Source organism: Tympanuchus pallidicinctus, unplaced genomic scaffold, assembly GCF_026119805.1.
Source record: "Tympanuchus pallidicinctus isolate F22 unplaced genomic scaffold, pur_lepc_1.0 scaffold21, whole genome shotgun sequence".
NCBI classification, from domain to species: domain Eukaryota; kingdom Metazoa; phylum Chordata; class Aves; order Galliformes; family Phasianidae; genus Tympanuchus; species Tympanuchus pallidicinctus.
This window is the reverse complement of record NW_026294733.1, coordinates 3,183,204-3,199,074: the sequence shown is the minus strand read 5'-3', so window position 1 is coordinate 3,199,074 and position 15,871 is coordinate 3,183,204. Positions and strand designations below refer to the sequence as shown.

At 48.9% G+C, this 15,871-nt stretch overlaps 2 protein-coding genes across 4 annotated transcripts; one reads left to right on the top strand and one right to left on the bottom strand.

Annotated features, from left to right (window-relative positions):
- The first annotated feature begins 34 nt into the window (after positions 1-34).
- KIAA1191 (KIAA1191 ortholog) lies at positions 35-7,709 on the top strand. Its single transcript, XM_052684732.1, has 7 exons — positions 35-139; positions 221-411; positions 1,323-1,449; positions 3,053-3,177; positions 5,078-5,184; positions 5,465-5,604; positions 5,962-7,709. Exons 1-7 carry the CDS (start codon positions 112-114, stop codon positions 6,168-6,170), a joined length of 927 nt encoding a protein of 308 aa, XP_052540692.1. The 5' UTR covers positions 35-111; the 3' UTR covers positions 6,171-7,709.
- Positions 7,710-9,382: 1,673 nt separating this feature from the next.
- SIMC1 (SUMO interacting motifs containing 1) lies at positions 9,383-15,839 on the bottom strand. Of its 3 annotated transcripts, none has more exons than XM_052684728.1 (10): positions 15,723-15,839; positions 14,386-15,114; positions 13,931-14,151; positions 13,466-13,535; positions 12,895-13,034; positions 12,384-12,557; positions 11,760-11,888; positions 10,646-10,802; positions 10,482-10,566; positions 9,383-9,811 (listed from the first exon to the last, which is right to left on the bottom strand). In XM_052684728.1, the coding sequence occupies exons 1-10, from the start codon at positions 15,792-15,794 to the stop codon at positions 9,591-9,593; spliced, it is 1,998 nt and encodes a 665-aa protein (XP_052540688.1). In that variant the 5' UTR covers positions 15,795-15,839; the 3' UTR covers positions 9,383-9,590. The 3 variants fall into 3 exon arrangements, with proteins under 3 accessions (XP_052540688.1, XP_052540690.1, XP_052540691.1); XM_052684730.1 differs by having other exon boundaries at positions 13,931-14,148; XM_052684731.1 differs by lacking the exon at positions 15,723-15,839 and adding an exon at positions 15,329-15,481.
- Positions 15,840-15,871: the final 32 nt, after the last annotated feature.

Here is a 15,871-nt window from a genome sequence, read left to right as displayed (position 1 = left end):
TTCCCGTGCCGTGACATGGCGCCACCGCTCCGCCCCGCGCCTCCCGCCGCGCCGGCCCGCCAGTCCCGCTGATTCCGCCGGTCCCGCCTCGCCGCGGACCGCAGCGCCGCCATGAGCGCCCGGCAGCCGGACGCCCCCGGTAAGGCCCTCTCCGCGCTGCGCGGCGGCCCGGGTCGGGCTCGGGCGCCGAGCTGAGCGCTGCCGGCCTCTCTGTTCGCAGCGCTGGAGCGGCGCGGCGGGGCGCTGCCCGGCAGGATGTCGCTGCCGCTGGGCGTGCCGCGGAGGGCCTTCAGCTACGACGACGCCCTGGAGGACACGGCGCCCATGACGCCGCCGCCCGCCGACTTGTGCGCCAACGTGCTGTGGAAGCAGCCCGTCATCCCCGAGCGCAAGTACCAGGAGCTCGCCAAGGTACGCGCTGCCCGGCCGCTGCTGCTCGGCACGGCTGTGGGCTGGGAGCGGCTCCGCGCTCCGTCTGGGCGGCCGTGTGTTCGAGGGGCCTCTGGCCAGCGGGGGAACTTGTGACCGAAGCAAGCTTCGGGCTCCAGCTGAATGTAATTTAACCAGAGCAAATGACTTTGGGGATGCTTCGAGTGCAGGGCTAGCTCTTACGTTTAGAAGATTTGGAATGTGCTTGAGCAGAAGCGGAATAACCTTGCTTTCCTTTGAGCTTAACCTCTACTTTATGCTTTGTTTTACCGTCTTTCTTGTGGAAGAAGCCCAGAAGCTGTGGTTTGGCACAAAAATCAAGTGCTGTGGTCAGGGAACAGCAGCCCCTATGTTAGGAGGAGGCAGTCTGTGCCAGCAGGCTCCTTGTTTTCTGGCATTCACTGTCTGCTTCATTGCTGGGATCTCACTGTCAGCAGTGCAGCTTTAGTTCCTTTCAGTAAGAAACTGAAAGAATAAGAAATGAGGAGAAAATAGAAGCTAACAATCAGACAGCAGTGTGTGACTGCTGTGTACGTACAGGTGCTTCTGCACTGTCTGTGAACAGCGCTCGTCCCACTGACCTTGCAGTCCAATTTGCAGTTATGCAAATAGATACGTTCTAGTTTCTTTTCTGTTGAACTGCTTTGTACTAAATGTAGCACATTGCTGGCTCTGAGCTCAGTGTGTTCTTACATGTTGGGTTGCAATCACTTGTTTGCTGCTGAGAATAATATTCAGGCCTCAAGTGTTCCTGGGCTAAGGCTAGAACAGCATGTGGACTTTTTCTGTAGGATAAAGGCTAGCAGTTCTCCCTGGTTCAAGCACTTAGAGATGCATCATGACAAAGAGCTGTGATAGTTCCTGATCTAAAACGCCCTGCTTCTTCTGCACAGATTGAAGAAGGGGATGCTAACATGAATGCACCTGTCATAACTCCTTCATCTTCCACCGAAAGTGTGAATAAGGTACCTGTGGTGAAGGCCAAGGCCACTCATATCATCATGAACTCTCTCATTACAAGTAAGAGCTCGCTGTTCTGTACCGTGGTGATTAATGGGATGTGGGCACATGAATGGGCTGTCAGTGCCTTGAGGTAACTTTGTGGTGCTTTGTGGATTCTTACTGCTCTGATCTTAAGGTGTGGGAGGTTTGTAGAGGACGCTCTAGAAGGAAGCAAGAAATTAAAGAATAGGCCCTGTTTACAGCCTCTGTCTTGCCAGGTGCTGTGAGCTGTGTGATGAGGGGGAGTGCAGGGAATGTTCAGTGCTGATAGGGTGCTGCAGTCCACACCACACTGTGCTGCAGCCTGGTGCTGCTGCTACTGTATGTTTGCTTATTAACTTGCTGTTTTCAGGGGATGGGTAGAGCTCTGCAACTAACTGAAGTGGTGTGGACAGTTGACATACCAAGCTAATGGAGCGCTCCGTGGCATTTCTGGTGATAGCAGCAGGTGTCTTGCTAACAGTAATGCTTTACAAACAAACCTTGTAAATCATGAAGGTTTAAAATCTAACTGGGTCAGTTGTGTTTACAGAGAGCACAGTCTCTTTTGCAACAAGGGGAATTAATCACATATTGCCCTGTGCCTGCTGCCTCTCTTAACATCTGTGATTAACTTTTTTCCTATTATCGGTGCTTTGAAAGGCTCCTAGACACGTTTAGATCAGCATTTTGAAATAGGCTTACACTTGTTTCTGACTTGGCTCAAAATTAGCTGACAGGTATTGGAAAATAACGTCCAGGAATAGGAACTTTCTGCTAGAAAACAGCTGCTGTTCCAGTCCAATGGCACAGAGCTAACCTAGATAAAAGCATAATAGCCTAAAAATATTCCTGTGCAGTAAGAAGTTAGGAACTCCAAGGTGTTAATGAACTGTAAATAAATAGGCAAATAGCCTCTAGATTTCTCATACACAATGCACTATCCCTGCAAGTAACTTTAATGTGGAACTCTTCTCTTTTAAAGAAGACTTCAAGCTTTTTCCAGCAACTTTGTTTTTAGATCTCCTAGTGAGTAAATTTCCAATGCTGATAGCAAAAAAAAGTGCTCATTTTTCAAGAGCTGAAGCTGTGTCAGCATGCTGGCTGCTGACAATGCCTGGCTGAAGTAGCTTGTTTCACCTCGTGCAGAACTGCTGTGGGAATCTTTACCCCCTGTTCTCCAAGTCTGTGTCAGATCAGTGTGGGCAGTATTTCAGAAGATGTGGCTTTTTTCTTTGGGGGAAGAAAACCCCCAAATCTAGGAGGGTACTGAAAATATTTGTCTTATTGGGGTCTCCTAAATTTAGGATGCTGTAATTAGCAGTGGCGCAGCCTGTTGGACAAGGTGAGTGTAATTACTGATGATGCATTTTGCAATACATCCTCTGATTTGGGACAGATCACTGCTTATCTGAGTCACTTAGCCCTGTGCCTCAGGATCATTTTCCAGCGTACTCTGGATAGGATTGGTAGGTGCACGGTTGGACTGCACGGTCTTGAAGGTCTTTTCCAAGCTGGGTGGTTCTGCGATACGCAGGGACAAATGATGAAATGTCTGCCTCTTGGCCACTTCAGTTGTCTTTGTTTGCTACAACTGTCAGCGGGGTTCTTCTCTGCCAACATGTGCTCTTGTTGGTTGCAGAGCAGACTCAGGAGAGCATCCAGCGCTTTGAGCAGCAGGCAGGGTTGAGAGATGCTGGCTACACCCCCCACAAAGGCCTCACTGCAGAGGAGACGAAGTACCACCGTGTGGCTGAGGCGGTGCACGTAAGACTCGTTTTGCTTTGGCTGTTCCTGCAGGTTGTGCAGCCCGGCGCTTGTCTGCGACGTCGCTTTTGGGCTGTGCTGCTGGAGCTGTGCTTCAATTGCTTACTCAGGAAGCTTTGAGTTTATTGTGTAGGGAGATTAACCTCTGAAATCTTGAAGTTAGCATTAGCCTTTGTAGTTTTGGAGCTTTTCTGGAAACTGCAGAATTCCACAGTAACATCAGATTATCACTGTTTTCCAGTTGGTGGCATCTCTGTACAGAATCCAGTTTCTTGCTGTACCTTTTAATGGTGCCCTGCAGTACTTCAGTGAACTGTTTTGTCTTAGTGTTGTCTCTCTAGGGACAGTTTACAGAAATGCCTTCTGGGCTTTGAGGGCAGGTTTTGACATCAAGCACTGGTCTCTAATATGATTCTGTTTAAGAACTGGAAGAGATCTTTTTAACAGAAAGAGAAATTGAAGTTATCCTGAGCATTTTTCTTCTGTGCAAATGTAATTTAGAGCATAGCTGTTTGTTAGATGTGTGAAGCACTCCCAGATCTTACTGTGCTGAGCACCACTAATGTGTGGGCATGGCAGAGAAGGCCTTTGACATCTAAACTTAATGTGCTTGTTTTGAGAATTCTAAAGGTCCTATTCATAGCTTCCAGGTCGAAGCTTATCTTCTTAGTCTAGAACTACCTTCATCTCTTCCTCTGCTACTTTCCTCCAGTGTTTAAGATGCAAAGTACTTAAGTACTTCATCACGTTTGTAGTGGTTAAGCAGTGAAGGATCTGAATTTAAAGCTCTGTTCACTGGTGCTTGAGTGATGCCAAGCCTCGTTTGACTCTTGTAATGAATCCAGGAGTTCCCGTGTGCTTGGACAGTGATGTTGGAGGTCTGAACTTCTATTTGACTTCAGGCTGAACTAATTTTGCAGTGCCATTGAAAGGTTTCAAAACAAGTGCTGTTCTGTGTAGGTTGCCTGTTTCTTGAAACAAGCCAGAAGTGGAGCACTTGTAAACCTCGCGTTTCTCGTGTGGACACTGGAAAATGAAATTGAAATTGCTTCTAACTGGAAATAAGATGGAGGTGTTCGATTACTGTGTTTCTGGTGAGCTCAGTTACCCACAGGAATCATGCAGTTGCAGTTCGGCAGTGAGCCATCCAAGTGTTCTCCTGCAAGGTCAAAGTTTGAATAACAGCGAATTGCGTTAGCGAGGCCTGGATGGCTGCAGGAAATGTTCAGAGAAGGTGCCTGTGTCGTCAGTGTTTGAAATATAACTGCCCTTCAAGTGACTTCTCTGAGGTTCAGTTTGTACCATCTGCATGAGTTGTAATAGCCTGGCTCATGTGCACCCCTCTCATATTGTTTTTTTACTGAACGTGCTTTTTAAATGCAGCTCAACTTGGTGTTCTAAGAGCAGGGCTTTCATCTTTTTTTGTGGGTCGCTTCTCAGGCTCTCCTTCTCCTAGATTTCTGTAGAAGGGCTGGTCTCCCCTTCACTGCAGAGCTTAGGGAACTGAAAGCTCTTGCTCTAGACAAGTGGCTGCTGTGACACTGAGACTTGTCACCCTGCAGGCAGCAGTTCTGTGCCTGGTAAGCTAGCTCTGCTGCAATGTAAGCACCTTCCTGTGAATGCTGGTGTTGAAGCAATGTGCTGCTGTTGATAAGACTCTAAGCTGGAGAGTGAGTTATGTTATCTTACTGTAGCTTGAAGTATGTCTTGAGCATAGTGGACTTCTGAAATGCTTGTATGTGACTTGGAAGGAAGCTTAACGTGTATGTGCAAGTACTGCAATACTGTGTGTAGCTTGAGGTGAGTTAGTTAATTTCAGTTTTGACAGTAAAACTACCTTTGTTCCTTATGCCTTGTACTTAAGATCTGTTGCTTGTGCTTCTCTTGCCTTTCCTAACAGAAACTAAAAATGCAGAGTGGAGAAATGACAAAAGATGACAAACAAACATCTTCTGCTCAGTCCACTCCAAGCAGTACTCCCCACTCCTCTCCCAAGCATAAAAGCAGGTATGCTGTTTCTGTCAGATCATTTCCTCTGCTTTCCTGCAGCTTGTTGAGGTGGGGATGAGGGACTGTCTAAGGGGTGAAATTCATGGAATTGCTGTATGTTTGTATTATCACTGAATGTATTGAAAGGTTAGGGAACTTAAACATGCCTATCTTCATCCTGCTTGGTAGCAAATCTATTTAACATGCTCCTGGTAACTACATATACGTTTCCTGGTGCACTGATGCCACCTGAAGTATTGATTCTCTTTGTATCTCAGTGATTTTTTTGTTCCTCTAGGGGTTGGTTTAGTCAGGGATCCTCCGCTTCTATCACTGCCCCAGACTTTGTTGCCATGGAAGCTGGTGGGGACAGGTTGCCATCTGAAAGGTGGAGTTTTTTTGGACCCAAAGCCATCCAGAAGTCCACCAATGATCCAGGTATGTCCTCTGAAGTCTGCCCTAGCAAGAGCTAGGGGAGAATTGTTAAAGAGCAAAACTGCCAGCTATTTCTGTTCACCTTGGGAATGTGTGCTGTTCATATCAGGACCTGTGCCAAAAGCAGAGTGTGAAGGTGACAGCTTTTTTGCTCTTCTGCTTTCTTGGCTGCCTGGTGGAACCAGAACTGGAAGTGTCACTCCTTGATGTGGACTAACTTTTTGATGACATGAGGCTGGTTGGCACAGTGTAGGCTTCCAGCAGATCTGGCTGTCAGTGGTACAATGCTCTGTACTGGTGGGAGTAGAAAAATGACACAGCTAGTTTTTGTAGCTTTTAATTGGGATTTTTTTTCATCAGGAGGCTTTACCATCCAATCTTATAAGGGTGCTCAGAAGCCATCCCCGATGGAGCTGATGCGTGCCCAGGCTACTAGAATGACAGAGGATCCAGTCACCTTCAAGCCACCCAAAATGGACATTCCAGTCACAGAAGGGAGGAAACAATCTTCACATTCCCACAATATCAAACCTCGGGATCTGAATGTGCTCACTCCAACTGGATTCTAGGAAGAGTGGTTCTGGTGTCCTCAATGGGCTACAGGGTATCTTAAGCTCTGCTTTCCTGACCCACTGTGCTGCAGTAAAATAGGAATATCTCCTTTCCAGCTCTCCATCTCAGAAAAGGAAACAACTGTGACTGTCCTGAATTCAGGCCTGAATTGGTCTTGGAAAAACTCTTGCACTCATACTAAACCAATGTAAATCATCTTCTCTGCTGTACTACACTAGTCCTGTGTGCTCTGCAGCACTAGGAGACGTGCTTCCCAGTCACTGTGCTGCAGTAAAACCTGGAACTGATTTCTGTGGGAGAGGACTGCATGTAGTGTGCAGTAGGCTGGCTTGTCTGCCTGTAGTCTGTCTTGTCATGCTCAATGCTGAAGTACCCTCAAGAGGACCATGGTTCTGTCTGTTGTTTACAGAACACCAACAGAAAATGGTGAAAACAAGCAAGGACCGAAAACTGGACCACTGAATGCCAGGAGGAAAGCTACTCTGGCCACGTGATAGTCTGCTTTAAATGTGCAGCTCACTTCTGTTGTCACCTCATAGTTCACCTAGTACTTGTTCCTGGTTTAATTTCAGAAGAGTGGAGCACTGTCTGCTCTAAGATGCTCTTGTTAGAAAGGCAGGGAGCAGAATCTAACGGGACCTGACAGTAATAAGGAGGAATTGTTTCTCTTCCAAGTCTTCAGGTTCCTCTAAAAATGGTGGGAATGACCAGAGCTGGTGTGGCTTGAGCCATATGATCTTCTCTGTGTGTAAAACAACACTGTCCTGGCCTGTCCTAGACAACAGACATACAGTAGTTGTGACACTCTGGCTTGATTGTTTTTGTTCTAGCATCTTGTGTGAACCATGTATAGAAGTCTATTAGACATCAGTGGCACTTCTCAAATGCAGCCCTTTTTTTGTTTTGTTTCATCAGCATTAAATAGGTTTTGCAGGGCTGGCAGAAGGCAGAGTGGAAGATGAAGAATTCCTTCACTCAGTAGTACAGACAGTTCACACTTTTATGAATAATGGGAGGACCTCCTAGCTACCATCCAGTCCCCTTGTGCACTGTAGGCAGCGTTGCTGTGTGATCGTTACCTGTCCTGTGGCAACCAGGCATCCTCTTCCTTGACATCATGATTGTGTTGCAGAGTGCCCTCAGCCAGAAGCAGGCTTTCTGTAGTGGGGAGAGTGGCACCCTCATGTGAAGCTCTTCTGTTACGAGGACTTCTCACAGAGTTGACTTAAGGTAGCAGTTGTGCTCTGCAGTGTCTGCCTGCTCCAGCCATCCATCCATGAGGGTGAGGCAGGATTGGCTCACTTGGCCATCTGCTGTACCCTCTGAAGAACTGTATTTTGTGGCTCTGCTTCATCGTAAGCTTCAACAACACTGCCAGATATTGAAAATCTCCCACTCAACTGAGCAGTTATTGCCACCAGTCACTTGCACCTTGGGAATCAATCTCTTATTTGACGTTAATTTATTGTCTGTGTCATGTCTTTGTGTATGATTTTTTTTGTTTATTACAAGAAAATAAAATCCTTGTGAAATGAGGTCTTTGTTTACTAGCATTGGTAGTGCATGCATGGAAGAAATCAGGCTATGCAGTATCTACAGGGCTGCTTGCTACTGGCCTACGAATGTGGGGTCAAGGCTCAGCCCTGTATGGCTGCAGTAACATGCACTGGGGTAAAGTACTTACTGTGTAAATCTCCTTTGTGACTGGGGGACTAGGTTTAAGGCCAGATTCAGTCCTGTTTTTGGCTTTTTTGCTGATGAAACAGCATGAAACCTTAGTATTTCTTGAGCTATTCAGATGATTGTGTTGTTTGTTCTTGCCTAGAGTTACTCAGCGCTTGGTGGTGTCCATTTCCTTTGCCTTTGTTTGGTTTGGGTGGTACTGTGGCACTTACAGCATACATCTCTTCTGGACTGGAGGTGACTGGGCTCAATACTGATGTCGTGTTTTTCTTTGAATGTTTGCAGAGCTGAAAGAGCAATACTACTTTGAACACATGGATAGTCTTGTCTTGTCTACTGCTGTAGGTCTTAGTTGTGCAGACTAATCTTGTTTAGTTGCAAAAGGCTGTTCTTTGTGTGATATTCTTTGCTTGAATTTTTGTCCTGGATCTCATCAGCGTATCAGAAAGAAGTATCTGTAACTGGTCCTTCTGGAAAGCAACTTCTATACTAGCCTGATGGCAGAAATCTTTTCTAGTGGAATATAAGAACTAAAAAATACATCAAAATTGATTACATCAAGCAGGAGAAACAGCTTCCTGGGGCAAGGAACGTTTGGTGTTTGCACTGTTGGAAATTCTTTTGGCCTGTTACTTCAAACACAACTTCACCTCCCCCCGGATGGCATACCTCTGGATTAAAGGGAGATGTAGAACAGATCACCCATTGCACACCTGGTGTTTGGAGAGAGGCTTCCTAAAGAGCCAAGGGTCATGGCTGGCTCTAACTTATGAAGTTTTAGGCTGATGCCAGACTTCTGCTGGGTGCATGGATCTACAGTGCATTCAATGCTCCTTTCAGGACTACTGCATTCCTGGCCATCGCTGCAGCTCTGTTCTCCTGCACTCTGCTCTCTTAAGGCTCTTCATCCTGCTCTCTGGAGCATGCACTGCAAAATGGCTGAGCTGCCAGGGTTTGCCAAGCACAGGGGCAGATCAAAGGGTGATGGGCAGATATGGAAGTCCTACTCCCATTTGCAGGGAGATCAATGTCTGTTTCTGATGAACTTGGGACCGTCTGTGAAAGTACCAACTGCTCCCTGAGCTCAGCTGAGTCATACTTCAGTTGGTGGCATTGGATTTGCATTCGGTGCTGCTCTTGGCTGTATGTACTTGACTGCACTGCAGATACTTCAGAGCATTCTAGATGTGCAGCCCTTCTAATGGGTGCTGCTTGTCCAGTCCCATCTCGACATGGCTGAGGTACCTTGCTTGAAGTCACGTAGATGTTTGATTTGCAACAGAAAGGCTCATTCCTGGAGGACTGACAGGTGTGAGATCTTGGCACTGTGACTCTTCTCCCTGTATCCCACACCCATGTTTTTGAGAAGATTGTCAACTTTTCCTGAGCACTGAACAAATAGCTTGGCATCGTGCTTGCTGTGCAAACTACCATCACTTCATGGCTGCTTTAGTCTAATGCCATTCCAAGGTACAGCAGCAGAGCTTTGTGTCTTTTAAACAGGACACCAGGATGGAAGAGCCAATAAATACAGAAGTAATTTATTTTTCAAAGATATACAAAGTACTTCGTAAAACTGTAGGATGAGACAAGTTTGAAAGGAAATTCTGAGACTTAGAAACCAGGTATTTTTTTTTCCCAAACATACAACAGGACAGATGACATGGGAATGTGCAGTATGAGACAGGTCTCTGAATTCATAGCTTTCCTTCCTGCTACAGTGGTTGGCTCCATCAGGTAGCAGCGACAGTGAGAAACAGTTTTTTGAGCATGCTCACTTTCTCCTTGAGCTGCACAGGGAAGGGCTCCTCCAGGATCTGCTGCATTCGTCTAAGAAAGTCCTTTATCTTCAGGTGGATGTCCAGCTGGCTGATGTCATCATCATCTTGGAGCTTGGGCTTGGCTTTCTTAATGATCAAGTCCACCCGCTCACTGAGTGAGCTCCGTAGGTGCTCTGCAAGAGGAAATGCTGTTGGGGGAGGTAACACAACGGGTTGTCTGACCTGTTAAGGGTCAGACTGCAGAATCCCTTAGGCAGCACTGTGCTGTGGTGAAGAACAGCAGGGAACTGTGCAAAGTCTTTCACGGCTATCCTTGATACTTCAGCTTTGCACTGATTTCTCCTGCTCAGTCTGCACACAGTCTCTGCGAAACCTTGAGGGAGCAGGGCTACATAGCTCCTCTCTTCCAGTGTTAGTACCAGACTGGACCAGTGGACCCTGGAAGGATTCATTGAGCTTAATGCTCCAAATGTGCATTTATCTATGAGAGCCTTAACCCTGGTAAAGCAGAAGTTGGCAAGAGGCTTTTAGGAATGTTTAAATATTTTTTACTTGCCCTACCCTGTTCTAAACCAGTGTGTGTGCTGCTCAGTTGTACTCTGCAGCCAGCTTTGCAGAGCTGGGGTTGATGCTGTAGGATGTAGGCTATTTCTCAGCAGCTAAATGTGTTGTGTGCTCTGCATGATGCATTATCATTTCTTTGCTCTGAATGCAGAGAATAGTTACCAGCAAGAATGGAAGCACATTATCTTTCTAAGACTGTGGCTGTGAGCTCAAGAGCGATGAGATGAAGAAGTATTCCTTGGACTGTTCTGTTTATTAAGACCAGATCAGGCTACTTACCTGCTATTACATTTTGGTAACTCAGCAGCAGCAAGCTCAAGTAGTGCAGCAGCTCATCCCATTTTTGCCACGTAGGTACTTCATCCTGTGACAATAGATGGTATTTGGTTTTATGAGTGGTTTTCTCAGGAGATGCCACAGAAGGGAGAAGGATGGCTGGTTACCTGGTATTGCAGCAGCACAGAGGAGTGGCCTAAAAAGTAGAGGATCTTGGACAGAGACAAGGGCAAGCTTGTGGGCACATCACAACTGTGCTGGAACATCATCTCCAGCAGTTTGCAGCGCAGCAGGTTGCTCTCCATAGTGTTCAAGAGGGCTTCCCTGCAAGGCAAATATTTACTCTGGTGGAGACAGCACAGCCTGTCAACAACTACTGCAACAACTACTTCAGTGTGTTCCTGGTCTCCTGCTGATGCTGATCTGGTACAAGGGTGGGTGACAGAAGTGTCTGCCTTGCTGTACAGTTAAAGCAAACCCACCAGTATGACAGAAACCTTTGTTATGCAACAACTATGGGCATGTTTCCAGTCCTTAGATCTGACCTGCTGCAAACTGAGGTTGGTGTGGTCTGTGAAACAAGCTTAGATGTTTCACCTGACCCTGCCCAGCATCCTATGCAGAAATTATCTATTCCTGCTGACTCACAGGGAGCATAGCCAAGCAAATGTGAAGTGGGATTAGCTGCCAGTGAACTACAGGAACTGTCCTGCAATGAGTGATAGCTTGGTTAGAGTTGGACTTGTTTAGACTGGTGTGTGCTCAGAGTGAGTTTTGCTAAAAATATGTGAACAGGCTGCTTGCTGGGATTGGCAAACATGAGTTTGGAACAGTTGGGGGCCTAGTGGTCTCATGTCTGTTAGAGCCAGTCAGGCCCTGCGTGTTGTCTTTAAATACTGTGCTTCTTACCAATGCAAACAAAAGCACATCCAGGTAGTGCTGTAGGAAGTGTATTTTGAGTATTTCTGTATTTCTCATTGGCCCCTGGGAATCAGTGATGTGTTTGCTACTACTTGACTGTGCTGATGTGGATTACTGGTTTTTAGTCCTCCTTGTAGTTCTATGGTGAGAGAACCGGTTTTCTCAGCATCACACTGGCCTGGGATAGTGCCTGGGGATCAGCTGCAATACTGATGGGATCTCTCAGTCCTACAGCTGTGTTCATGCTGGCTGGATCAAAAGCAAGTCTGTCTTTCTATGCTCCATACTTCTTAATGAACCCAGAAATAGGGAGTTAAGACTACTGCCCAGAAAGGAGATGCTGCTTTGCACATTGCTCACCTTTGGCTCCTCGTGGGAATATTCAGTAAAAATGGGAATATTAGATCTGCAATCTTGCAGGAGCTGCAGTTGGGAGATCTGTCCACTTCCACTGCAAAGGACAACATCCGCTGGAGGAGGAGCATTGTCCTAGGTTAGAAAAAGAGTCAACAGTGTGAAAGAATACCTGTTGGTTTGCACAGTTAAACACTGGAGGTGGCTAGTTCAGCCTTGTGCCTTAGGATCATCAAGGAATGCAGCAGGTTACATGTGGTTTGCTTCCTACAAAGCCTTGTGTTGTCTCTTAGAGTACGTTAAATCTGATGCTCTTGGAAGCAGAGCCATTTCCCACACGGACATTAGGGAGGTCTCAGTGGGTGTACTGAGCATTAGTGGGGCAGCCTGGGCTATGGGCGGAGAGCTCTGGCCTGATTTAAGAGGAAAGCACTCTGTGAACCAGCTTCCTGCCAGGCAAGGAAGTCTCTTGCTCCCCAAGTCTTTACTTGCCCTAGAGGAAAATGCCAGGAAAGCTGACCACAGGTACAACCTCTCTTCCTTGGTAAGATAGAGCCAGAGGATGGACTTGCTTCTCTGACTTGAACCCCATATTATCATCAGCAGGGAGCCAGGATTTGTGGGACTTACTTCTGGGCGAAGAATGTTGGTGGAGTCAGCTGTGCTTGGTCAGTGCTGGCTGGCTGTGCTGCAGGTGAGCGACGTTCAGCTCCTGCTGGTGAGCGTGTCACTTCTTGTGTCTGCTCCTGCAGCTGGAAGAATCTGGCTCCTGTCACTACTGCAACCAACCATTCAACCACCTCCCTGGGACAGACACAGGAATGTTAGACGGGCCTGGCTTTGCTGTGTTCTGACCTCCAGCTCCACTTAGAGCTTGGAGAAAGACCCTGAGGAAGAAGGATATGTCTTGATTGGACAGCCTTTTTTTAAAAAAAAGTATGCTTGTGACTGATAATGCCCTTGTATTGTTTGTGGTTGTTTATGGTCATAAGCATGCTCATTTTCTTTATAGCTAGCCCCTACCTACACTTTCTGAAGCTTGTTTCTTGAAAAGTCTGGACTTGAGTCTCAACAAACATTCCATAAGCTCCTGCCTCTCTGCAGCTAATTAGAGTACAGGAGAGGAGGACGCGTCCCTTACTTGACATTGTTGAAGCATGTATCACAGGAAAGCACTTTCTTGCTTATTGACTTCTGCAGCAGCCTCACGTTTTGATGGAAGTCATCCTCCAAGGTCTGCACCACATATTGTAGGAAGAGGAGTCGTCCAGGGAGCTTCTCCTGAGGGCAGATAAAGATGTTGTGAGCCTGATGGAGCTGCAGGGCAAAGAACACCAGGGAATGTGGCTTTTTGGGAATGGGGTGATGTATGTGACTGAGGAATAGCACATCTGTTCTTTAAGTGGGGCTGCATGGCTTCAGCAGTGCCCCAGGGCATCAGCTGGGGCTGTTTGACTTGGGCTTCTCACGTATTGCTCCAGTTCAAAATGCTTTTGTCTGCTGCTGTGGTTTCTTCAGATTCGTCAACCTGCCTGCAGTTGTACAGCATGCTAAGGAGTACCATGGATAAAAACACTTGCTGCCTTCAGCTGCAATAGAACTGCACATTAGACTGAGCTGTTGTGCAGCAGAGCAAGGCCAGGTGATGCTATGGGGCAAGCACCAGGTACTGGGTGATCCCTGCCTAATGTGACACATGCAGTGCTGAGTACCTGGCTCTCCATGGTGTATTTCAGCAGCGTCCAGTCCCATCCTACTGTGGTGGTGTTGGCTGGATGGAGCCTGCAAGAACAGCACCATCTATTTGTGCTGAGCTGCCACACTGGCTGCCCTGAGGTCAGGCAGCCCGCACCCCAAACCTCCCTTTTCTGCCTCCCGTGTCTGCTTGCTGCTGTCCCCTTTTCAGCTCTGCCTTCTTCCTTTCTCCTCCCGTGTCAGATTTTTGGAAGCACCTGATGGGCTGTACTCTATGAACAGCACTGGCACACCTGTGGCCTCATGTCACATTCTGCCTGTTTGCAGCACAGCAGAGAGCTGTTCTAGCCTGTACTGCAGGCTAGAGGACCATCATGCATTACAGGGACACTTACTCTGTTCTCTGGTGAGAACTACACAGGATGACCCTTATACTGGGCACCTAGCCAGCCCCAGGGCATGGTGGCAAAGGGAACACGTACATTTGGATCTTCATCAGCAATGTGTAGGTGTTCTGGAGGATCTCCTCCTGCTGAGAGTTCAACAGGATCTGTCTGAGCAGATGGGAGACGATCTCTTTGGGAGGGCAGTGCTGGCAGGAGATGAAGTCACTCAGAAAATGCAAGGTTCCCTCCAAGAAGTTCTCCTCCATGGTGGTGCGTACCATGCTCATCTTACTGCTGGGGATGAGCTTGGGTTTCTGCTGTGTGCAAGACAACGGGCAACAAGTGAAAGCCAGCTCCCCGTGGTACAGAGGAACCTAGCTGTGATTTGAGGCCCACCATTAAGAGAACTGCAATAACCAGAGATCCCAATGGCCTGGCAAAGCTTCCCCTGAAAGGGGAAGAGGAGCAGGGGCAGCCCGTGCTCCATCCTCTGCCACAAGAACTGCTCTGAATGGACCGGGCTGGGCAGGAGTTGCTCTGAACCCATTTACCTGTGGTGTTTCCCTGTCAGATGCTGCACCATAAAAGAAGAGGTGCTGGACTCCGCTCCTCCTGAAATAGCGCAGTTTGTTTAGCCAGACCATGCTGTCAGCTTTAGTCCTGCCTGAGGTCACTTGTTGGATTGCTTCTTGTGAGCCACCTGCTTCCAGAAAAGTCCCGTTGGTCCTTCGTGGGCTCTTAGTGATGCTGGCTGGAGCGGGGCTCAGTCTTGGGGGGAGCTTCCTTGGCTGGGAAGTAGGGGGAGTCTCCTCTATGCCATGTTTGCTGCCATTGCTGTCCAAGATGAAGGGGGATGGTGAGAACAGCACTTGGTCCAGCTGCATGATGGCCAGGGAGCTCGAGTCAGTGTTGTATGTGGTGGTGCTGCAGCTTGGTTCCAGGCTGCAGAAGGAGCTGCGGTGGCTGGAGACAGGAGAGAAGCTGCTCTTGTTCTCCACTTTTACTGCTGTGCCTGTGGCAGTACTGGGCTGTGTGGGATAGCCATGTAAGGGTGCTACAGGGGTCAGCTCTGGGCTCGTCTCCACTTCTTGCTTTGTGCTGAAGCAAAGCTGGGGATGGGATGTGTGTACGATGGGGGAAGCAGACACCTGGTCCTGGACAGTACAGTCTGCAGCAGGGGGAGGACTGCAGGTGTCCTCCTTCGTCAGGTCAATGATGGGGATGTAGTTCCATGGCAACGGCTCTGAGTTTGTGTCCTCCTGGGTGAGATCGATGATCTCCTGTGGGGACAAAAGGGTCAGTGGTGTGAGCAAGGATAGCGGCTGGGTGCCTCAGTCCTCCCCTGCTCACCCAGGACAGCAGCCCGGTGAACACTCAGAGTAAAGCAGGAGCCTGGCCACGGGGCTGGGGCAGCCCTGTGCCCCGCTGACAGCCCGGCCCGTGCTCTTCTCTGCTCTCCTCAGCTCCCCCAGCCTCCCCTGGGCCCAGCACTACCTTCACATCCATCGCACGGCAGCACAGCTGGGACACCGCGGAAACTTTTGTAAAGACGTGCAAGAAATCCAATTTCAATCCATTTTTCCTGCCCGAGGCCTTCTGCCTTCCCTCGGGAAGGCCGTGTGCAGCCCGGCCCCGATGCCCGCTCCGGGGGAGCCCCGCGGGGCCGCTGCTCGGCGCGTCCCCTCGTTACCGGGCAACAACTGCCGCGGAACAGCGGCCGACGGACGCCCGGCAACCCCCCGCCCCGCGTTCTGCCCCCTCCGGTCTGCCGGGGGTTGCGGCCCCGAGGGACGGGGCGGGAGAGCGGCACTCCGCGCGGCAAAAGCCCGAGGACAGGGCAGAACCGCAGCGCTCCGTGCGGGAGCGGGGCGCCCGGCCGCAGACTCACCGCGGGGGGCGGCGGAGGGGAGCGGCCGCCCTCGGAGTCCGAATCGCAGACCAGGACGGCGCCGTCCGACATCGCCGCCGAGGGCGCCCTCCGCGGGCCGAGCCGGGCCGTGCCGCGGCGGCGGAAGCTGCGTCAGGGCGGCGGGGCGG

Bases quoted from the DNA above. Each gene is read 5' to 3' on its own strand.
- KIAA1191 (XM_052684732.1), top strand. From the start codon at position 112: ATGAGCGCCCGGCAGCCGGACGCCCCCG. The intron at 412-1,322 runs GTACGCGCTGCC...TCTTCTGCACAG, and splicing joins AGTACCAGGAGCTCGCCAAG to ATTGAAGAAGGGGATGCTAA. The intron at 1,450-3,052 runs GTAAGAGCTCGC...TGTTGGTTGCAG, and splicing joins CATGAACTCTCTCATTACAA to AGCAGACTCAGGAGAGCATC.
- SIMC1 (XM_052684728.1), bottom strand. From the start codon at position 15,794: ATGTCGGACGGCGCCGTCCTGGTCTGCGATTCGGACTCCGAGGGCGGC. The intron at 13,536-13,930 runs GTACGTGTTCCC...CTGTTCTTGCAG, and splicing joins TTGCTGATGAAGATCCAAAT to GCTCCATCCAGCCAACACCA. The intron at 11,889-12,383 runs GTAAGTCCCACA...TTTCTAACCTAG, and splicing joins CCAACATTCTTCGCCCAGAA to GACAATGCTCCTCCTCCAGC.